This window comes from Oryx dammah, unplaced genomic scaffold (assembly GCF_014754425.2).
Source record: "Oryx dammah isolate SB20612 unplaced genomic scaffold, SCBI_Odam_1.1 HiC_scaffold_9, whole genome shotgun sequence".
NCBI lineage: Eukaryota > Metazoa > Chordata > Mammalia > Artiodactyla > Bovidae > Oryx > Oryx dammah.
Window position 1 is genome coordinate 7,690,322 of NW_024070193.1, and position 22,816 is coordinate 7,713,137.

Consider the following 22,816-nt stretch of genomic DNA (forward strand, 5'->3'; position numbering starts at 1 on the left):
CAATAATACTTTTTATGTAAAACAGCCCTACCCCTTCACTCCTCTGCCATCTCAAAGAAATTTGTCATTGGTCAATCACTGTTTTTACTGAATCTATTTGAAATTATCTTTTACCATGGAAAAATACTTTAATGTTGTTCAATCAGGTGAAGGTATTCCTCCCCTTATATTCAACTCCCTCTATATCCCCAATTTTTATCTATACTTTTATTTTTTCAACATTTTATTACACAACTTTTTCAAACTTTCAGCAAAGTTGAAAAATGTTACAGTGAACACCCCTGGACCCACTGCTAGGTTCCACATTTAACATTTTACTGTACTTGCTTTATGACATACCCATCCACCGATCGACCCACTCCTCTAGCCACCCATCGAGCCACCTGATTTTTTGAAGCATTTCCAAGCACATCACAGACATTGTGTAGTTTTACATTGTTAGTGTCAACACCACCCACGTTCTGATCTGTAACCACATTTAACTTTTCTGTCTTTTTCGCAGTTTGATTCTAGAATTGAAAACCAGTTTATAATATTTATATGTTTGTGACAATTATCTGGTAAGTCTTACAGACACCTTCGTATTTTGAAAATGAGACAGCAAAATGTTGGCTGTCCACTGTGGCTGACCACTCAGGGAGCAAATCAGTCCCCTGGGGAATCTCCAAACACAAAAGTCCAGGGTCATTCCCTTAGGGCCTCCCTAAAGCAAACCTCACACTTTCGATCAGTGGGCTAGACTCTTGGTGCTGAGTGATCTGCCCAGTGAAATCAAGGAAGAGGTCTGGAAGGCAGAGGATCACCCATTTGTATGAAGCTTTCCTCTTGCTCCTTCTGTTTTTAGCACCATGACTCAGCCTATACCTTCCATACCTGAAATCCGACTACCATGCATCTTTGGAGTCCTCCAGGATACGGCTCATCTCTCAGTTTGCCCTCTGAGCTTCAGCCTATTTCATCCCATTTCCATCAGTCACCAGTGTGCCTCTGCTGAGTATCTCCCAGAAATGTATTGGGACCTCTCATTCTGTGAGGGCCTTAGCTGCTTCTTTCATCATTGTGGGTCTATACATTTTTTTCCCCTCATTTTAATGGGGTCTCAAGATGGACAGGTGTTAAACACATCATCATGTATTTATCATTGTTATCATCATTAACCTGGCAATTCTCATTCATTTTATAGCTTCCTTCCTATATTTAATTTGTGGCTTAATCCAGATTTCTTTTTATATATTACTTATGATTTTATATGTCTTTATCTATGTGTGTGTGTGTGTGTGTGTGTGTATTTGTGCCCTGGGCACATATCCCTCTGTGCCTTCAGCCAGCAGGTAGCATTTATCCAGAAATCCTTTGAGCTATACCTCCCCATGCCATTGGCCAAAGACTTCAAAATTGCATATGAAAGCACCAGAATTTCTTGTTCTCAGAGTAGGAGAACCATTGAACATGGTTCCTGAGATGGAGGCCCAGGCTCCAGGGACTCCTCGCTCTTACCTTGTGTCTGAATGGGTCTCTACTGGGCCATCTACTCACTTTAAAGGTGTGGAGGAGTCACAGAGGGCTGTTGGGAGCTCCACCAAGTGGTCCCCGCTGACGACTAACAAGGTGAGCTTCTTTAGGTTAAGCAAGGCATAAGGAAGGTAGGTGAGCTTGTTCTTGTACAGGAGAAAGGTCTTCAGTCCTTCTAGCCTAAGAAGATGTGAAAGGGATTAGAACTCAAGGACAGCCTCACAGCCAAGAAAAGTGAGTTACAGATAAATTCTAGTAGGAAATCCCTACTTAGTTTATTTTTTATATATGACACTTATAAGAATAAACTGGCTACACGATTTAAATAAAGTCATACCGGGTGATACGATTTGGATTTTTTGTTTTTTAAGTTTTTACTGAATTAATTGGCAATGGAAGATACAGATATAGCAGCAGGATAAGCAAATTACACAATATATAGTAGGCCATGATGGAACTTATAAAATCAGTGTATCTGCCATTCTATCTAGTATCTACTCTGTTCCCACAGGTATATATGGGAAAGAAATCATATCAGAGCTGCAGTGAGAATAAACAAATTGTGAGAATAAACAAATTTTGGTAAAATATTTCCTCTTGTGAGAACACAGTTAGTATTCTCTCATCATACTTTAACTTTAAAATATAAATAAACCGGCAGAGTGAGAAGGAAATGAGCAAAATATGGTCCAAATATGTTATTCTCTGTTTTCCATTTTCTTCTAGCTCAATGCCTGCCTCTCTAGCTTTTTATTTCACTCATTTGCAAAATTTTGACTGACCCCACAAAATATTTCACAAATTCCCACTTAGTCTCATAAACCAGGAAAGCATCCATATACATCACATGTCCCAGGAGTAGAGAAAGGTCATGAGATGGCATTCAGGACCAAGCAATTTTCAGTTCCTGTGTCCCAACAGCTTACTATGCTACTTTATGATGAACACTATGGAGTCCAGGAGGCCAGAAAGTTTGTTTCATTCACACTTAAACTCAGCCCACTTCCTGGGCCTGCCATATGGAAGCCTAGTAATATTAGCTGATTGGATAAATGAATGAATCTATCTTACATGACTCTGTATAATAGTTATTTTTTAAAAAATGAAATAGCTACAAGGAGAAAATTTGAAAACCTTACTAAGCAAATCAATTTTGTTTGAAACATTATGTATAATAAAGCAATAAATGAAACTGATAAAAATTATCCTGATAGCCTATATCCATTCTGAAGGAGATCAACCCTGGGATTTCTTTGGAAGGAATGATGCTGAAGCTGAAGCTCCAGTACTTTGGCCACCTCATGCAAAGAGTTGACTCATTGGAAAAGACTCTGATTCTGGGAGGGATTCGGGGCAGGAGGAGAAGTGGATGACAGAGGATGAGATGGCTGGATGGCATCACAGACTCGATGGACGTGAGTCTGAGTGAACTCCAGGAGATGGTGATGGACAGGGAGGCCTGGCGTGCTGCAATTCATGGGGTCGCAAAGAGTCAGACATGACTGAGCGACTGAACTGAACTGAACTGAACTGATAGCCTATATAGAATGATATGTTTCTATTCCATACATAATGAATTTACTTTTCTACTTCTGGGAAGTAAGGGAAAGCTAAACTTCCATTCTACTGAGGACTAAAGTAAAACAAAGATGTGTTCAGATACATATATATGTGTGTGTATATATATTGTGTTTAAACTGTGTATCTATGTATACATATATATATACAATTGACCCTTGAACAACATAGGTCTGAACTGCATGAGTCCACTCATGTGCAAATATTTTTCAACAGTAAATATTACAGTATTGCATGGGCCTGTGGTTGGTTGAATGTGCAGATGCAGAGGAACCCTTGGTACAGAGACCAACAAGAAATTATATGCAGATTAAGTCCCTCATTGTTCAAGCGTCAGCTGTACATGTATCTGTATGATGTAGACTGACAACTGTCTTATTCTATAAAGCACCAAACTAATTCCTCAGAACCAAGAAACTCTGGAAAATCAGTTGATCTTGGAAAACACTCATGTGTTGGGCATATTTAGAATGTCAGTGACTAGTTCCTGTACCGCACCTTCAGAATGCAAGTAGCTACCTGTCTATGTCTTGCGGCAGGTCACTCAGGTTATTGTTGCTGATATCCAACCACTGCAAATTAGACATCCTCAGGACGCAGATCGGGACGCTGGCAAACTTGTTTGCTGAGATATCTACGAATGAAACTTGCTTCAAATTACTTAACTAGGAAGGAATAACAGAATATTCTAATTACTTTTTAATTTTTTAATTTATTTTTAAAAATTTTTATTGGGGTAGCATTGACTTATTGCAATGTTGTGTCTAATTAGTTTTTAACAGTGGCAATTAATTTTAGATTGACGTCTCTTCCCAAAGGCATTTACATGAACATATGCAAAACAGATATAGTATATATTCTGAACACCTACTGTGTGTTGTTCACTGTGCTACCTTCTAGGGGTGATAAGACGAATAGCTCATAGTGGCTGCCCTTGAGGTGTTTCTATTTTCATAAATGAGCAAGGCAAATTTATGTAGTAAGAACTACTGTGAAGAAGTTTCCAATTTGCAACACTCAGTAACACAGAGAAAGGAGTGAGGTGAGAGTCAGGGGTCCGGAAAGAGTCACAGAGAATAGAGTGTTTGAATTGGGTTGGTTCCTTGACAGGCAGAAAGGTTGGGGAGGAAACTCAGGTGGGGAACAGCATGTACAAAGCCAGAGAAGACAAAGTGTAAGCCTGAAAGAGTCGTGTGACCTAGCGAAGCCTGTCTCAGTGGGTTTTGGCAAATCTTCAGGAGACTCACACTTGAATTGGTAAAGAGACACGGCAAACGATCAGAAATCTCCACTGTTATTCGGAAGGGCATGCCCAACAGGACTTATTCATGGAGTGGACACGGGGCACAGGAGCAAGAGAGGTCAAAGGTGAGTTGGCTTGCTGCCAGCCTGCACATCTGGGAGAGGACTGGGCCTCTCTGTAAAGATGGGAGGACTGGGGAACAAGAAGCTTATGGGAGAATCTTGAGCCCTTGCTGTGCCCCCTCACCAGGACCATCCCTCGGCATGCCCCAGGTCACACAGGTGCTAAGAGTGGAAGCAGCCACTCCCTCTCACCCAGAAGTTTCCAGGAAAGAAGAAGAATATGCCTTCTAGGACTAGACAGAGTCAGTGGCCAGGGCCTTGTCAGAGCCTCACCAGCGACACTATTTTTAGCCTATTCATTAGCAGCAGGATTTGTGAGATCCTTATTGCTCTTCAAGCACAAGAAGCTTGTTGAGTTTTATTTAACAACAAAAACTGCTGACTTTCATCCATTCCGTTTTATCAGAAAATAATTGAAAATCATTTCCCCAATGAATACAGATGAAAAACAAACAAATGGATATTTTTAAATTAATGGACTTCTCAAATCATATCTCTGGACTGTTTTACTTATCTGCATTTAAATTTTAAAAATTTTATCCACTTTATTTATTTCCAATTGTTTCCAATTTTTTTCTCCATTATGGGTAAACAAGTTGGGATCTGCATTATGGACATCAGGCATCACATATTAAATAGACATTAAATAAAAATACCTTGCATGAAAATAGGATTTATTTTACCTAGTTTTCTTTTGATAGCAGCTCTGAAATTAAATTTGGGTTGTAGCCAAGTATAAGCACATTTCTAAAGACTTTATATTAGCTGGTTTAGGGTGATTAAAATGTCATGAAAATGTGACTTAAGTAAAGATGGATTTTATCTTCTAAAACTTTTTTCCCATATTATAGACCATTCCATGTCATAAACCAAGTAAAAGTGAATCACCATGCAAAAATGTTTCTTTCTTACTTCAAAAGGGAGCTCGGTTAACTCTAGATTTCCAGAACAATCCAGTTTCTCTAGATTTTCACAGTCTCCCAGTTCTGGAGGAATGCTCTTCAGACGGTTGAAACTCACGTTGAGTTCCTTGAGGTTCTTCAAACAACCTGTTATCAGAAAAAACCAACAGGCACGGTTGCATGTTCATTAAGGTCTTTTAAGGACAAAAAGCAAAACGAAGATGTAAAACATCTGTATAAATGATGGTGGTGAAAGCATGAAACATAATTTTGTGTTTGTTTCCTAAGCACTCTGATTAAATGTCTGCTCATCTTTTATCTTGAGCATTTTGGTTATAGATCGGAGCATTTTTTGCTTGTTTTTTACCTATTTAATCCTTTGTGAAACTATAGGCAAGGGGGATGTGGGGGATTTTTCCTCCACATAGACTGAGTCAGGGCCCAAAACCCACAGAGTGCAAACCTCTCTGAAATCATATGATGAATGAAGTAACAGGCAGTGGCTTTGAAGTGGTCCAGTTCCTAGGGGCAGACTCTGATTGAAGGCAAGCTAAGTACTGAAATACACACAAAGCTCAATGTATATGGTAAATGACTTCAACAAGGAGACTGTTCATAGACTGCATGGAATTCATTAATCTTTCGCTTCATATTTGCATTAATTAATTATGACATATTGTGCTTCCTAAATAATACGTCTGCTTTTAAAAAGCCTAAATCCCTTTCACAAGCAGGAAGTGAACACACTAAGAATATTAGGCAATAACAGATTGATGGAGAAACACTGCATCCCACTTCTGTCTTGATTGACTAAACATATGACAAGTTTCAAATCAGAAACCAGAACAAGAGTAAATATATTTAATATTCCAAAAATCATGTCACACATCATCTAAAGCATTACTTTAACATTCTTAATCTAATTTTTAAAGTTAGAAAACCAAAAGTATTGGTTACTTTTGCAAAGCAGGCACTCAAAATACAAAATTTCTTGCCATTTTATAACCGAGAAAGGGAAACAAACAAAGACAGTATATCGGTGGTAGGGCCCCTTCTGAGTCAATTTTTGTGGTCTCACTGTTAGAAGATAATGATGTTGTGACAATCAGTGGCCCTTCTAACTTACCCACCTGGCATACACTGCAACTGCAACCTTACAATCAGGTTTTGGTGTCAATATAGCAGGATAGATTCAGGGGCTAATATAAGACTGTTTCTCTTATGGGGAGGGCTGGGGAGCGTGTGATCAGATTAACGCTCTCCACAGGCCCAGCTTCTGTAAGACAGGGTCACACTGCACAAACCTTCTTTAGTTTAAATAAGGAAAGTTAAGATTGGCACAGATAGTGTGAATGTTCTAAGTTGTCTAGTCTCCAGATTCAGGAGAGTAAATTTGTCTATTAAAGAGTTACCTGATCTGGTTGGTGGAGCCCTTTGCTCCAGTACATTAAGGACACATTTATACCAACCGGACATGCATTTATTGCAAGGGGATGCAAAGAGAAGATGAGGTAACTGGAGAGAAAACTGTATACAAGTTCCTTCTAGCTAGTGCAGAGAAAAAGTAGTAGCTTTGGAAAGTCTACCTCAGATATAACATTTTAATAATTTACAGACATAAAGAAATTATATGTGTTTGTATTCACATTGGTGTTCTCCTTGCCACATTTTCATGATGCCTGATCTCATTATACAAACACTACTTTTCCTCTCTCAACAAATAAGAACTTGGCATTATTCATCTGAGATGAACCCAGTAGTCCCCATCAGAGATAGTGAACAGCATTGTCATCAAGCACCATGAGCCACCTGAAGTTCCAGGAAAAAACAGTTTTTCCGTGTGACAAGGGTCCCAAGTCACAAAAACCAAAATAAAACCTTTAAGGCACTGCTATGGTCTGAAAATGCATATGTTGAAATCCTAATGCCCAAAAGTGATATTAATAGTAGGTGGGGTCTTTGGGAGCTAATTACGGTTGGGTAAGATCATAAGGGTGGAGCTCCATGAGGGATCGATGGTCTTGTAGAAAAGATCCCACAGAGCTCCCTGGCCCCTTCGACCACATGAGGATTCAGTAAGAAGTGTGCAACCCAGAAAAAGGCCCTCCGTCCACCATGCTGGCAATCCAAACTCAGACTCCAGAACTGTGAGCAAAAAAAATTATTTTGTTTATAAACCATCCAGTCTGTTTTTTTTATAGCAGTCTGAATGGACTAAGACAGGCATCATAGCTCCAGCATATTATATTTCTAAATAGCTAATGAGTCTATCCTTTCCTGCAATGTTCCCGGATCTTTTCCAGCTGAAACGAAATCTCCCTACTTATATAGCCCATCCTCCCAGGGCCCTCAGACTTAATTGCCAGTGAGCAAAATATAATCCAATTGGGGTACAATTTGTTGTCCAGAGGCTTCTAGCTTCTAGAGCCCAAAGAAAACATTAAGGAATTTACGTACTTTAAATTAGCTGAGTAAACAGTTTTAAACGACTTCAATAATTAGCTATTTTAAACCTATTTAATGATAATTCCTCAGAGTTAAGAGGACCACTAACTGTCATGCTTAATTCCTTGATGCCAAATGTCAGAAATAATTGTCCTGATAATGAGAAATATGGGGATACCCCATTTGGTGACCACTTCCCCTCACCCACTCTGCTCAGACAATGCTCAGTTATTCTCTAAAACAGCTCTGTAAGAGATCCAGTTCCACCTCCTTTACAAAAGATAGCCATTCAACATAAAAGAGCTAAAAAAAAAAAAAAACAAAAACAGAAAAACACACAACTCTTCACACCTCCTTCTGGCCTACCACATTCTGTTGATTTTTTTTTTTTTAATTTATCTCTAGTGTGTAAGGAGTTATACCTACTCCACCAGGAAAAGACCATGTCTTGAATTAGTATATATTTAGTTCTTTTCAGCACATTTGGAATGATTTGTCCTAAATGTCCACAATAGTTGTGTTTGAAAAGAAGATGTATTCCAAATACTCCAAGTTAATAACTCAACTAGCATCTAAGAAGAAAATGGCAACCCACTCCAGTGTTCTTGCCTGGAGAATCCCAGGGACAGGGAAGCCTGGTGGGCTGCCCTCTATGGGGTCGCACAGAGTCGGACACGACTGAAGCAACTTAGCAACAGCAGCAGCAGCAGCATCTAAGAAGCAAGCAAGCAACAGAAAATAACTCCCTAGAATAAAACAAGGGCTAGTTACATTTCCTAAATGATTCCAAGACTCTCTTTTTATTACTTGACCCTTACTTTTCTTATGAATACCCTATGTAATGATAAAAATTTTATACTTATCCATCACAAGAAGCTTCAAACTAGGTATATGATATATTTCTCAGCCATGTGAGGAGAATTTTTTTGACTCTGCCAAAGTCACAGGTATATTTGGCTGAATTATATTCAGTTGACTTGTGAGTGAAGTTAAGTCGCTCAGTCATGCCCGACTCTTTGAGACCCCATGGATAGTAGCCTGCACCAAGCTCCTCCGTCCATGGGATTTTCAAGGCAAGAGTACTGGAATGAGTTACCATTTCCTTCTCCAGGGAATCTTTCCGACCCAGGGATCGAACCCAGGTCTCTCACATTGTAGACAGATGCTTTACCATCTGAGCCAGACTCAAAGTTACAAGTTGGATAAGATATTCATGTATGATTCATATCCAGAATAGAATGTGTAAAGTTTCTGAGATTTCTTTCCCCTCCCCTCCCACAGTGTCTTTGACATGAAAAAACACTCAACTGGGGAATTTTAAAGGTGGCAAATATTATTAAAAAAATCACCTAGTCTGACCCCTTATCCTACAAAGGAGGATACTAAGATGCAAAAAAATGAAAGTATTTGCCCAAGTTACTCAGACTAGAATTGTGTCTTCAGAATCTTAGATCTAGTATCCAATAACTTAGTTTAAATGTAAAATATTTAAAGAACAAGTTAAATAAAGCATACCATAATCATCACTCAGCCATTAGGGAGAATGAGGAAGGATAGGATATTCTGATATTGAAAAATAACATTTATGTAAAGATAACAATGATGATGATGATGAGAGTGGTGAAGTGAAAGTCACTCGGTCAGTCATGTCTGACTCTTTGTGACCCCATGGACTATACAGTTCACAGAATTCTCCAAGCCAGAATACTGGAATGGGTAGCCATTCCCTTCTCCAGGGGATCTTCCCAATCCAGGGATGGAACCTACTACTACTACTACTACTACTACTACTAAGTCACTTCAGTCGTGTCCGACTCTGTGCGACCCCACAGACGGCAGCCCACCAGGCTCCCCCGTCCCTGGGATTCTCCAGGCAAGAACACTGGAGTGGGTTGCCATTTCCTTCTCCAATGCATGAAAGTGAAAAGTGAAAGTGAAGTTGCTCAGTTGTGTCCGACTCTTAGTGACCCCATGGACTGCAGCCCACCAGGCTCCTCCGTCCATGGGATTTCCCAGGCAAGAGTTCTGGAGTGGGGTGCCATTGCCTTCTCCGAGGGATGGAACCTAGGTCTCCTGTATTGCAGGTGGATTCTTTAACAGCTGAGCCACCAGGGAAGCCTGATGATAGTGGTGGTGGCTAGCGAATGTTGAGGGTTTATCTGTTTTAAATGCTTTCTTTGTATTAATTACTTAATCCTTACAACAACCTTGAGAAGTAGATATTATTATTATCACCATTTTACAAATAGAGAAACTGAAAACCAGTGAGTGACCTGCCTAAGGTGACCTTTCAATAAGTGAAAGACCCAATCAGCCTGACCCTAGAGTCCATCCCCATCTTCAAGGTATGATAAGGGAAAAGAAGGCTTAGGCTGGAGAACACGGTGTAAGCTCTTCTACGGAAGTATGTTTAGTGTGCATATACGTTAACATAAGCATACATATAAAGATATTTAATGGGCATATATTTTAACATATATTTATAAATACAGCTACAATGTAGGGCTCTAGAAGAACATTGGATATGTGTATAATTTTGATACCAGGAAATAATTTTTGCTGAGAGAGTTGACTTTACATTTTACGTCTTTCTAGAATGTTTAATTATTTTGCCCTGCTCATGACAGAGGTTTATGGGGATGATATGTCTCCAGAAAGACTTGAGTGTCTTAGAAGAATCGTAACGACTATGTGCCCAGAACAGCCACGTGCTTCACACGAGAGAGAGAAAGAGAAGCAGTGATGATCATTATCATGGACTTCACTTACGGAGAAGTGAGTGAACAACGGAATGATTGAAAATAAAGAATCTGGACCAAAATAAAACCATAAGCTAAACTAAACTCATCAATGGACTCATATGTGGCAGCAATATATTCTGTCTTATATTTATAATAAATACATTATTGCATGTTTGTATTTCTAAAGCTAAAAGAAAAAAAAAAACCAAAAAGTTTCTAAACACAGCACTGCTCACTCATGAGACTTGCCATTTCTAAGGAAGTGGCAGATGTCAGCACTGCTGTTACGCAGGGAGATCCTGGCATCACCACCAGAGGGGACGCGTGAACCAGCAGCTCTGGAGAGACACGAAACAGCCCCGCCCAGCGACGTCCTGGGGCAGCAGCAGAAGGAAGAGTTCTCCGTGTCATCTGCTTCCCAGACAAGGGGCCGGAAGGTTCCACCTGAGGAACATACCAATTTCAGCTGGAAGACGGGAGATCTGGTTTTTTGGCAGATCCAGAATCCTCATGGCTTGAAACAGTTCGATATACTTAGGAATGATTTGAATCAGAGTATTGCTGATGTGCCATTCTTTCAGATGCGTCTGCTCCTTCAAAGAATCTGGGAACTCCTAGAATAGAAGGTAACCCACCGGTCAGAACTAGCTCCTCACCATGTAGGAGTTCAGAGGCAGAATGCATGAAGCCAAGGAAAACATGCACTTGTTCCAAAAGCCAGAGGAGAGGGAGCGTGGGTGACAGCATCCGCCTAAACTGACTTAGCAAGAATGCACGCACGCCAGCTCTGCAGCCACTCCAAAGAGAAAGCAAGATGCTGTGGCTGTCAGTAACTCCCCAGCAGCAGATGAGTCCAATTTCAAAAGGGCCATGAGTTCATCTTATTAAAATCAAATGCTGGGTGGACACTGACAACCAGGCTCCCACCCCAAGCCACATACAAATTATTTATTTACAACATATGGATTTAACATCATCTAAAAATAAAATCTGGCCACGACTTGGATTTTAAAATGTGTGCTCCAGCTCCATTTACCTTCCTCTGTACTACTAATAGTTGCTTTCTAAAATATTTGATAAAGACTTAATATTTGCTGTGCCAAATTTCTAAAAAATTTTATGAGTCTTTCACAGGATAAGAGCTGAGAAGGACAGTGGGGAGACCTGGATGCTGAGCCACATCTCAAGGGCACGCCTTTTCTGGCCCTTACTTCTGAAGTGACACAGACCAACTCAGCTGTATCCAGGATCTTCCCTGCCTCAAATGTTCTGGGATAAAATCATAAAGGTATTGAGAAATGCCTTAGACCCTAGAGGGGCTATTTGGCCAGCTGAAGAATTTCAGTTCATGGGCTTACAAACCCCTACTTCAACAAAGTGTGCTGAGCATTGAGAAACATGCATGTCCCCTGACCTTACAGAGCTGACCACAGCACACCATCAGCAAAGTGGGGCAGGAATGTACAGGGGAGAGGTGGGGCGGGGTGGAGGCAGCAATCAGAGCGTCCACAGTGACCCTTTGCTTGGTATCTGTACTTGCAATGGGCTTTAGGATCACTGCTATTAAATATGTGGATTAAGCTTGTAACTTACAGAAGTCCTTTCATCTTTAATACGCTTTCACATAACAGTGCAAGATAGGCAAAGTGGGCATGATTCAGGCCCATTTTAAAGAAGGAAACTGAGGGCTTCCCTGGTAGCTCAGTGGTAAGGAATCTGTCTGCCAATACAAGAGATGAGGGGATCGATCCCTGATCCAGGAAGATCCCACATGACGTGCAGCAACTAAGCTCATGCACCACCACTATTGAGCCTGTGCTCCAGAGCCCGGAAGCCATGACTACTGAAGCCCGCACACCCCAGAGCCCACAATCTGCAACAAGAGAAGCCACTGCAATGAGAAGCCCATGCACCGCAACTGGAGAGCAGCCCCTGCTCACCATAACTAGAAAAGAGCCCGAGTAGCAGTGAAGACTCAGCACAGCCAAAACAGTAATTAATTATTAAAAATAAATCAAAGAGGAACACTGAAATCCAAAGACATTTAAATGGGTTACTTAGGGTACACTCCAGCTACGTAGTTTCGGAACTAGGACAAAATGAAAATGCAGGCCCCTTCTAAAAATTATTAAGAATTTCAAGATGGAGATGGCAGAGCATTAAATCAAGCCCAGGGCCCTTCCCAACATAGGGCCCTGCATGACTGACCCCAGCACCCAGGCCTGGCAAATCCATCTCAGCACCTCCTCATCCTGATCCAAATGCCACCCACCCCAGACCAGACGGTTTCCTTCTGCAGCACAGACAAGACAGGAGCTGGGGCATAAGGGAGCTGACCCCAGGTCATAACAACGCTCTCTTTCTTGAAGTTTCAATGGTCAAGTGCCTCATAAATAACTTCTCTCATGTTGCTCTTCCAATAACAGCACGCTTGCAAAAGTTACAATGCCTTCTAAAATTATATCCATAACCATTTTTAATAACATGGGAAAATTCTTAAGATAGCACATTAAATAAAAATAAAAGGAACAGGGTGAAGATGGCAGGCTGAACACACACATATACTTTTGCTCCTCTCTATGAAAAAAGACAGTAAAAGAATTCCTTTTTGAAAGCATAAACCTTACAAGAGGGCAAAGAGAAAGAGAACAGAGGCAGTAGCGACAAGTCTTGGTAGCTAGAAAGCTGAAAGATGGTAACCCAGCGCCCCCTGACCTGCTCAGTCTTAGACCAGCAGCAGGAACAAAAAGACACAACCTGAACTTCTTAGGGACCTAACAGAAGCAGAAGATATTAAGAGGTGGCAAGAATACACAGAAGAACTATACAAAAAAGATCTTCACGACCCGGATAATCACAATGTTGTGATCACTCACCTAGAGCCAGACATCCTGGAATGTGAAATCAAGTGGGCCTTAGGAAGCATCACTACAAACAAAGCTAGTGGAGGTGATGGAATTCCAGTTCAGCTATTTCAAATCCTGAAAGATGATGTTGTGAAAGTGCTGCGCTCAATATGCCAGCAAATTTGGAAGACTCAGCAGTGGCCACAGGACTGGAAAAGGTCAGTTTTCATTCCAATCCCAAAGAAAGGCAATGCCAAAGAATGCTCAGACTACCACACAATTGCACTTATCTCACACGCTAGTAAAGTAATGCTCAAAATTCTCCAAGCCAGGCTTCAGCAATACGTGAACCGTGAACTTCCAGAAGTTCAAGCTGGTTTTAGAAAAGGCAGAAGAACCAGAGATCAAATTGCCAACATCTGATGGATCACTGAAAAAGCAAGAGAGTTCCAGAAAAACATCTATTTCTGCTTTATTGACTATGCCAAAGCCTTTGACTGTGTGCACAATAAACTGTGGAAAATTCTGAAAGAGATGGGAATACCAGACCACCTGACCTTCCTCTTGAGAAACCTATATGCAGGTCAGGAAGCAACAGTTAGAACTGGGCATGGAACAATAGACTGGTTCCAAATCAGAAAATGAGTACATCAAGGCTGTATATTATCACCCTGCTTATTTAACTTCTATGCAGAGTACATCATGAGAAACGCTGGGCTGGAGGAAGCAAAGGCTGGAATCAAGATTGCCGGGAGAAATAGCAATAACCTCAGATATGCAGATGACACCACCCTTATGGCAGAAAGTGAAGAAGAACTAAAGAGCCTCTTGATGAAGGTGAAAGAGGAAACTGAAAAAGTTGGCCTAAAGCTCAACATTCAGAAAACTAAGATCATAGCATCTGGTCCTATCACTTCATGGCAAATAGATGGGGAAACAGTGGAAACAGTGTCAGACTTTATTTTTCTGGGCTCCAAAATCACTGCAGATGGTGACTGCAGCCATGAAATTAAAAGACGCTTACTCCTTGGAAGAAAAGTTATGACCAACCTAGACAGCATATTGAAAAGCAGACATTACTTTGTCAACAAAGGTCCGTCTAGTCAAGGCTATGGCTTTTCCAGTAGTCATGTATGGATGTGAGAGTTGGACTATAAAGAAAGCTGAGTGCTGAAGAATTGATGCTTTTGAACTGTGGTTTTGGAGAAGACTGTTGAGAGTCCCTTAGACTCCAAGGAGATCCAACCAGTCCATCCTAACGGAAATCAGTCCTGAATATTCATTGGAAGGACTGATGTTGAAGCTGAAACTCCAATACTTTGGCCACGCATGCGAAGAGCTGACTCATTTGAAAAGACCCTGATGCTGGGAAAGATTGAGGGCAGGAGGAGAAGGGGACGACAGAGGATGAGATGATTGGATGGCATCACAGACTCAATGGACATGGGTTTGGGTGGACTCCAGGAGTTGGTGATGGACAGGGAGGCCTGGCGTGCTGCGGTTCATGGGGTCGCAAAGAGTCAGACACGACTGAGCAACTGAACTGAACTGAACTGATCTTCTCACCAGATGCCTCAGAAAGTTAGAAAGTAGAAGAGCCAGGGATGTGCAGAGGTGAGGGAGGAAGGCAGGGCAGAAAGAAGGAGGTCAGGTTCAAAGTCTAGGACCAGATCTCTGCCCCATCCACATCACAGAGCTACTGTCCCTGTAGGAGACTGAGGCTTATCCACTGGAGGAGTTAACCGGAGTCCCTGGATTGGGGACCTTCAGGCATATCTAGGCGGGGAGGCAGCAACCATAGGATGAGTGATGGATGCCAACACTCCACCCCCAGCCCTCCTCTCTCCAGAGCACAGGCTGCCAGGCCTGTCCCTGCCTGCATGACGAGAGAGTACTCTCTCCATGGGCTCTCACCAGCTGCAGACAAATCATAAATATGTACCTCTGAGGTGGGGGTGGAGGGCAGCACACTGGTGATATGGGGGCTCCCTCAAAAAACAAAGCCCCCACCTGACACACACACTCAGACCTTCTAATCAGCTTCTCAGTGCTCCCGACACCTCATGTCTCCAGAGCTCCCAGGCAGCCCTAAATGCCAGATGCAAACACCCTAACATGCAAACCCCCTAAAACATGCAAACACCCTAAAAGAAAAAGGAGACCCTGAAAGATGGAAACTGCATCCAAAAAGCTATTGATAATCAAGATAGATAAGAAAGTCCCAAGAGGACTGCCTTGGTGGAGTAAAAGATAAGAATCCGCATGCCAATGCAGGGGACTCGGGTTTGGTCCCTGGTCCAGGAGGATCCCACATGCCGTAGAGCAGCTAAGCTGGTGTGCCACAACTACTGAGCCTGTGATCTAGAGTCTGGGAGCCAAACTACTGAAGCCTGCATGACTAGAGCCCACGTTACACATGAGAAGCCACCACAATGAGAAGTCCGCACACCACAACTAAAGAGTAGCCCTCGCAGCAACGAAGATCCGGTGCAACCAAAACCAAATAAATTTAAAAAATTTTAAGCCCCATGAAATCAGGAAAAAAAAATTTAAGAGTTTTATTAAATTTTATAATGTCTATAAAAGTAGAAAATTAAAGCCACATCATAGGATGCATGCATTCACAAAACAGAGAGTTCTTGAAAACTGAAAACTTGACAGACAGCAGAAGTGAAATCTTCTATTGAAGACATGTTGAATAAAGTTGGAGAAATCTTCCTGAAAGAGCAGGGCCCAGGGCCTGGGTGCTTCCAGCTCACAAAGAATGACTAGCCCCCTAGTACCACCTCCAAATAGGTATCTTTAGTCACAGATCACAGCCCCACAGCCAGCTTTAAGGGACTCCAGGCGAGCTCTCCCCACCCAGTCCCCAAAGCCCCAGAAGCTCCTCCACCCTATCCATCCCATGCTGGCCTCCTGCAGGGACCAGGCCTGTTGCCGGGAGTGAGGCTAGAGGCCAGAATCCCCTTGCTGCCATAAGCACTCTAATACTCGTGGTGAAAATCCCTTAATGGAGCTTTTCACTCCTTACGTAGAGGCAAGACTGAAACACAAATCTCTCTGGGGAGGGAAAACAGCAACTGAAATTCATACTGATGAATGCTGGAGGCCCCAGAGTCTCTCCCGGGGCAAGTACCAGTGAGGATAGGGTACCAGCTCAGGGAGCAGAGTGCAGGGGACAGAAAGACTGTAAGTAATGAAGACACTGTCCACAGGGTTCACCCTGGAGTGTCCCGAGCCACCCGGCTCTTAACCCTCTTCCTATCCCCTTACCACACCAGGCACTCACTAAATGCTCTGTAAAGTGGTTTTCCAAAGGTGCTGTGAGCCGAGAGGACTCAGCAGGTTCCCCAGGGGTCTGGGGTCAGGTCTGATGATGGTACATGAGAATGATGTATCAGTGATATTTAATTAGAAATCCAGACAGGCCCTCCTTCTTGCCCCAGAAAAGGCAGCACTGATCTCAGTGATGGGGATGCAGGAGAAAGGCCATTATAGAGGTTTCAGTCATAGTCTCTCCCATTTTTATAGGGATGTGTCGGTCAGTGTCACAGAGTATCTGCTCATTTAACTCTCACCAGGGCCCTCAGAGGGGGTCAAGGCAAGCAGCAGCACCATTTGACAGAGAAGGAGGTGAAATGCGTGCAAGTGGAGTGAACTGCCTCAGGTCACGGGGGCCAATAAAGGGTCACCCCCAAATACTCGGTTTCCGGTCCAGAGGCCTTTCGGCCACAAAACAGTGGCCTACAGAGAGATGGAGGGCAGGTCCGGAGAAGCCTGTCCCAGTGAAGGGAAGAGAGCCTGAGCTCATTCCTCCACCCCATGCACACTCACCCCAGGTGCTGCCTCAACCAGAATCTGTCAGACCACAGGCAGCCTCTCCAAGTCAAGCAGCAACCTGGGCAGAGTGGGAGCAGGAAGGACCCATACACACTTGACGAAAGAAAGAAAAGACATCTCCGCCCTGGCCTCAGAATCTCAGAGAAAATCTGACTGCAAAATTCCTTTGCAGCCCCGCACTCTGTGACAAGTCAGCAAAGTCAGAGGAGTGTTAGGCAGGTTACACGCTCAGGGTTTTTAAATTAAAAAAAAAAAAGGGGGGGGCTAAGAGTTATTTTTTAATGTCAGTGGGGAAAGATGGCAGAATCAGGCATTTTAAAGACTTGTGCCAGCCTGGGGAGCCGCTGAGGTCCCAGTCCCTCACAGAGACCCAAGGGGATCCCGCTGCTCTTTTCAGGACTACACAGTCTTTCACCGCAGAAAAGATGCAGGAACTCAGCTTACAGCAGGCAAGGGATCCTCCGCATCCAGAGAAAAACCTCTCTAAAGACAAGAGCGCGCGCTGGACCAAGGTCAGTGCCCTGAGCTCAGCCTAAGCAGCAGACGTCGGCCGCAGCACGGCACCAGTCTCCACCTGCTGCGGGGACAGGAGCGCGTGGACTCACCTTCCAGTGATCGCCGGAAAGTTCAAACACAAACTCACTGCTCCGTTTGTCTCTTTCCTTGGAAAGCGCACTCTGCGCAGCTAGAGAGCGCCTTTCGATCCGTTCCAGCAGCCTCACGCTGGTGTCTACGAAGCCATTCTTGCAGTACTCGGCCTGGGGAATGCCTTTCCTCCTGCACTCGGCCACGAAGTTCCACTCCTCCTTTATCCTAAAACCGGGCGGCAGAGGTCGCGGTTACCTGCCTGGAGAAGTCGGGCAGGCCACCTGGGCGCATGCGCAGTCCTTCTCATCACCTGCAGTTTCCCAGCAGTCGGAGACAAGCCCTTCCCTCCCCTTCCGCCCCCTCTCCCCGCCCCTCCTTTCCTGTTTCCTCTGCAGTAGGGGATCTGGCGGGTGGGAAGTGGGTAGGAATCTTAAACTTACAGAGTTGTGAATTATTAGCAAATCTGACTTAAAAATACAGGAGTTACACGGCTGAAATTTTAACCAAAATTACCTATTCCTTTGATTAATTACAATATCTTTTGATATTATACGGTGCCAACCCCAATTTATTTTTAAATGCAACTTTTAAAAATGCAGGAATTTGCTGATCTTCCAGGAGCCATCAACCCAGGTGGCGCTAGTGGTAAAGAACCTGCCTTAAGAGACCCGGGTTCGATCCCCGGGTTGGGAAGATCCCCTGGAGAAGGGTATGGCAACCCACTCCAGTATTCTTGCCTGGAGAATCCCGCGGAGCCTGGAGGGCTGCAGTCCATTGGGTCGCACAGAGTCAGACATGATTCAAGCGACTTAGCATGCACACAGGAGTATATAGATAGAAATATATAGACAGCCCCAATTTATAAAATATAACTTTAGAAGGTCTACCACCAGCCACCTTGGGAAACTTCACTCCTACAGATGAACCTGTTATTCATAAACCCCAGTTTCAGTCAGACACTGGAGCTGGCCCAGGACTCCTCAGCCTCCCCATTACTCCCAGTACCTTCTCATTGCTACCTCCCTAAAGTGAAAGTCCCTCAGTCGTGTCCGACTCTTTACAACCCGATGGACTATACAGTCCATGGAATTCTCTAGGCCAGAATACTTCTCTAACCTATCACTTTATAGTTTTCTTCGTCCTCCAGCTTGGTCATAAGCTCCATGATGATGGACTACATCTCACTGCCATTCTGATGCCCACACGGTCATTAGAAGAGTGTTGGGCACTTGGGGGGGGGGTCTTTCTCCATTTAGAGATTTGATATCTGCTTGGAGCATTTAATAGGTTAACCTTCTGTGTGATACAAAACAAGGTTTGATGTGGCTGTCCTTCAAATCTATCACACAGAGACACTGTCTCAAAACAAGTAGCCCGCCTTGGATAGGAACTTCGTGCAAAAGACATTCAGGAAGGCATCTGGGCCCTTCTTAGCCCAACTTAGGGACTTGGTGGCAGGCGGGGTCCCGGGATTAAAAAGGGGGTTGTTTCAGAAACAAGTTGCAACTGCAGCCCTGGTCTCTACATGACCCAAGGCAACACAAATGCTGAGTGAACAAACAGACAAAAACCCTGTAGTGGAGGGTCAGTCCTAGCATGGAAACTCTCAAGTGGTACCTGAAGGAGAAATGCACTAGAATCACAGTCGGCTCTGGGGTCTCAGGCAAGCCCAGGAGCCAAGGGGTCAGGAGGGGCAGGAACAGAGCAAAGAGTCTGGCGTGGGAACATCTCTGAGGGCAGGGATTTTCCCTAACTACCAAACACTGTCAACTGTAAGAAAAAAAATGGAAGGCTCAAGAAAGCAAGAGACTGGTAGATACTGGTAGATATGTGGAATGCCAGAGCCCTGCTGGATTTTATCCAATCCTATAGGGGTATGCAGCCTTGTCATTGACTAGGCTAAGCTATTTTACAACTCAGCAGGGATTGAAGTTAACTTGTAGAAAATTGAGAGCAACACAGATCATCCTTGTCTGCAGACATTCTTGTCTCTTGGCATTTAATACATCTATATGCTGACGAGGCCCAATTATATCATTCCAGCCAAGGTGTCCTCAGTGAATCCAGCCTCCTTGCCTCCCAACATCTCCACCTGAATAAGTAAAAGGCATCCCAAAGTTGACAAGTTCCAACCCAAACTCCTATCTCCACCTGCTAAACTTTCTTCTTACTCCATTTTAATAAAAAGACTTCCCAGGTGCTCTGACCCCAAACCTCAGGGTCATCTTTGACTCTGTGCTTTCTTTCATATCTCACATCAAGCCCATCAGCAAGTAAGGTCATTTTTACCAGAATCTGGCCACTCCTCACCATCTTAACTGCTCCCATCCTGATCCAAGTCACCAGCATCTTTAAGCAGGGAACACTCTTGCCTCCTGACAGTCTACATTCACCCAGCATTTTGAGTGGGCCTGTGACAGTGTCAATCACACCACATCATGCCTCTGGCCATATCTTTCACTGGTTTCTCCCAATAAAGCAGTTGTCTCACTATGGCCTAAGGCCCTGCAGGTCTGTGCCCTCCCCCTGCCTGTCTGACCTCATCCACTTCTGCTCCCTCCCTTACTTTTTCTGACCCAGGCACTCTAGCCTCCTGGCTCTTCCCTGAACCACCCAGGCAAACCCCTGCCTGAGGGTGTTTGCACTTGCTATTATGGCGGCTTGGAGTTCTTGATCCCATATCTCTGCAGGGCTGGTTCGCCAGGACTATGTACAAATGTTTCCCCCTTAATCAGAAATCAGACTTTTTGCCCTTCAGAAACCACTTCAGGTTTCAGTGGAGTTTCATGCTTTGACATTAATCTAGGCGAACAGGAGCATTTGAGAAAACTATCTTGCTGGCATTGGCTAGCACACCACTACGAAGGTCTTAGTCCCAGGGAGCTGAGCTGGAGAATAGCCGGTGCTTCAGGATCTATATATGAAGTCTATAAATAATGTCGTGCGTGCTCAGTCATCTCCAACTCTTTGTGACCCCATGGACTATAGCCTGCCAGACTCCTCCGTCCATGGAGTTTTCCAAGCAAGAATACTGGAGTGGGTTGCCATTTCTGACTCCAGAGGATCTTCCCAACCCTGGGATCAAACCCCCATCTCTTGCATCTCCCTCACTGGCAGGTGATTCTTCACCACTGCACCAAACAATGTAATAAAACAGATACATTTAAAAAGACCAGCTCATGGAGAGATAGGAACTTAATACCAGAAGAAAATGCTGAAAAAAGTTAGAAGTGGACTCCTCTGGGAAATACTAGCAGGGGCTTGGGGTGATTTGCTTTTCATTATTAGTTTTTCAGTATAATTTAAATATTTTACTACCATCTGATAAATATGAACTTAAATATTTGCCTGTAGCTCTAGCTCTAATAGTAGTCAGGGATTCAGGCCAGACCCTAGATACAAGATACTGGTTGAACTAATTAGAAGTCCTCCAGAAATTTCACAGCCAACAGCACAGCCACAGCGAGGTCTTCTATTCACTGAGCACTTTTTCAGACTAATGTTTCTTATTTTTCCTTCTTCATTTCTTAGACTGAACCTGAAAGTAGATTCTGGCAATGCAATGAAAAGATACCCATTCAGTCCTACCCAATACATCTTTCCTATATCACAAATTACAAGTTGATGGGACAATTTCACATATCTTGGTAGTCCACATAGAACAGAGACAAAAAGGAAATCAGAAATGCGACTTTAAAAATACTTAAATACTAAATCTTCTTTGGATTTCTTTTTTAAATGTTTATGTCTTAGTCCCTTTGAAACCTAATGAGAGGAAAGTCACAATGAGAATGTAAACTATTTTTACAATGCCATTCTCTTCCTTGAGAGTAACTAACATAAATAAAATGTCATTGTCTTTATATTCTATCACCCATGTAATTGAATAGTCCTCCCCTTGAGTCAATTTTGGTAGAATTTCAAATACAATATAAACATACAAAATAATGTCATTAGGACTCTATTAATTAAATCAGTAAATGTGCAAATAAAAACTCTTTCCTTAGGGAATGAGCCCACAGTCTTAGCCTAGATGGCAATATTGCCTCATTGGATGAAAAATTCCTCACTTAAAGCCTAACAATAGCATCTCTAGCTCTCCCTCTAAATGACTGAATTTCATTCACGTAGAATGATGTTCTCTGTTTTATCTCTACTTATAACATTTAAGTGTTGGGACCAATACAGTATTACAAAATGAAACACCACGAACTGAGGTAACAGAGCCCCTCGCAGTGATGTTTACAAGTAGCAGCTTCATTATCCAGCATGATCAGAATAAGTATTTGTTTGGTCGAAATAGTTCAGAGAAGTGGAGAACCAAGAATAAAGAGACATTCACGTCCTACACATTTTTATTTTATCCTAAAGTATCGACATATGTCACCATTTGCCAACTTGATATGGCAGTCATGGACTGCCTTTGAGAATGGATCTGCAATCAGAATCCCACTCTGCCTTTCTTATATAAACCACACCCACAACACATCATCCAAGACTTTTAGTTTGAGTTTCTTCACAAGGAATAAAAATTACAGATGTGCAAAGCCACCTGAATGTGCACCCTTTCTAGCTCACTATACTTGTATCCGTCTTGCACAGTGTTAATTCAATTGTGTGGTTCAGACTGATCACACACATAGTTTTTCCAAAGCACCCAACTTAGTTTTCACACACACAATAACTCCCTTTTACTCATACTTCATGAGTGTGTGATAGCAGTCAAACCACATCATTCCAATCCAGGTAAAAACGGCATCGACCCAATGAATCTTATCTAGTGTTCAGCTCAACAGGGGAGGGCTGAGTGCAGGACAGACAGCAGCCCTCGCGTGGCCACACAGGGAGAGAGCATCAGACAGCCTGCTGAGGTGAGGTGAGCAGTCTTCTCAGAATTCACTATGGAGACATTTCTCGTGTCACTGCTGTCTTTCCATGGCTAGCACGGTGCCTGCGATGCGTGTGGGTCCTTATAGCTATGCGTGTTACTGTTATAGGA

The 22,816-nt window shown here is 43.0% G+C and overlaps 1 protein-coding gene across 2 annotated transcripts in view; it reads right to left on the reverse strand.

Moving 5' to 3' along the window:
• LRRC2 (leucine rich repeat containing 2) overlaps window positions 1–22,816 on the reverse strand; it is a 39,376-nt gene that overhangs the window by 6,445 nt on the left and 10,115 nt on the right. For both annotated transcript variants that reach the window (XM_040246815.1, XM_040246816.1), the window contains exons 3-7: window positions 17,835–18,042; window positions 11,001–11,157; window positions 5,368–5,504; window positions 3,610–3,755; window positions 1,537–1,692 (exon numbers count right to left, since the gene is read on the reverse strand). In XM_040246815.1, the coding sequence (XP_040102749.1) occupies window positions 1,537–1,692; window positions 3,610–3,755; window positions 5,368–5,504; window positions 11,001–11,157; window positions 17,835–18,042 (804 nt within the window). The remainder of the gene's footprint in view (window positions 1–1,536; window positions 1,693–3,609; window positions 3,756–5,367; window positions 5,505–11,000; window positions 11,158–17,834; window positions 18,043–22,816) is intronic.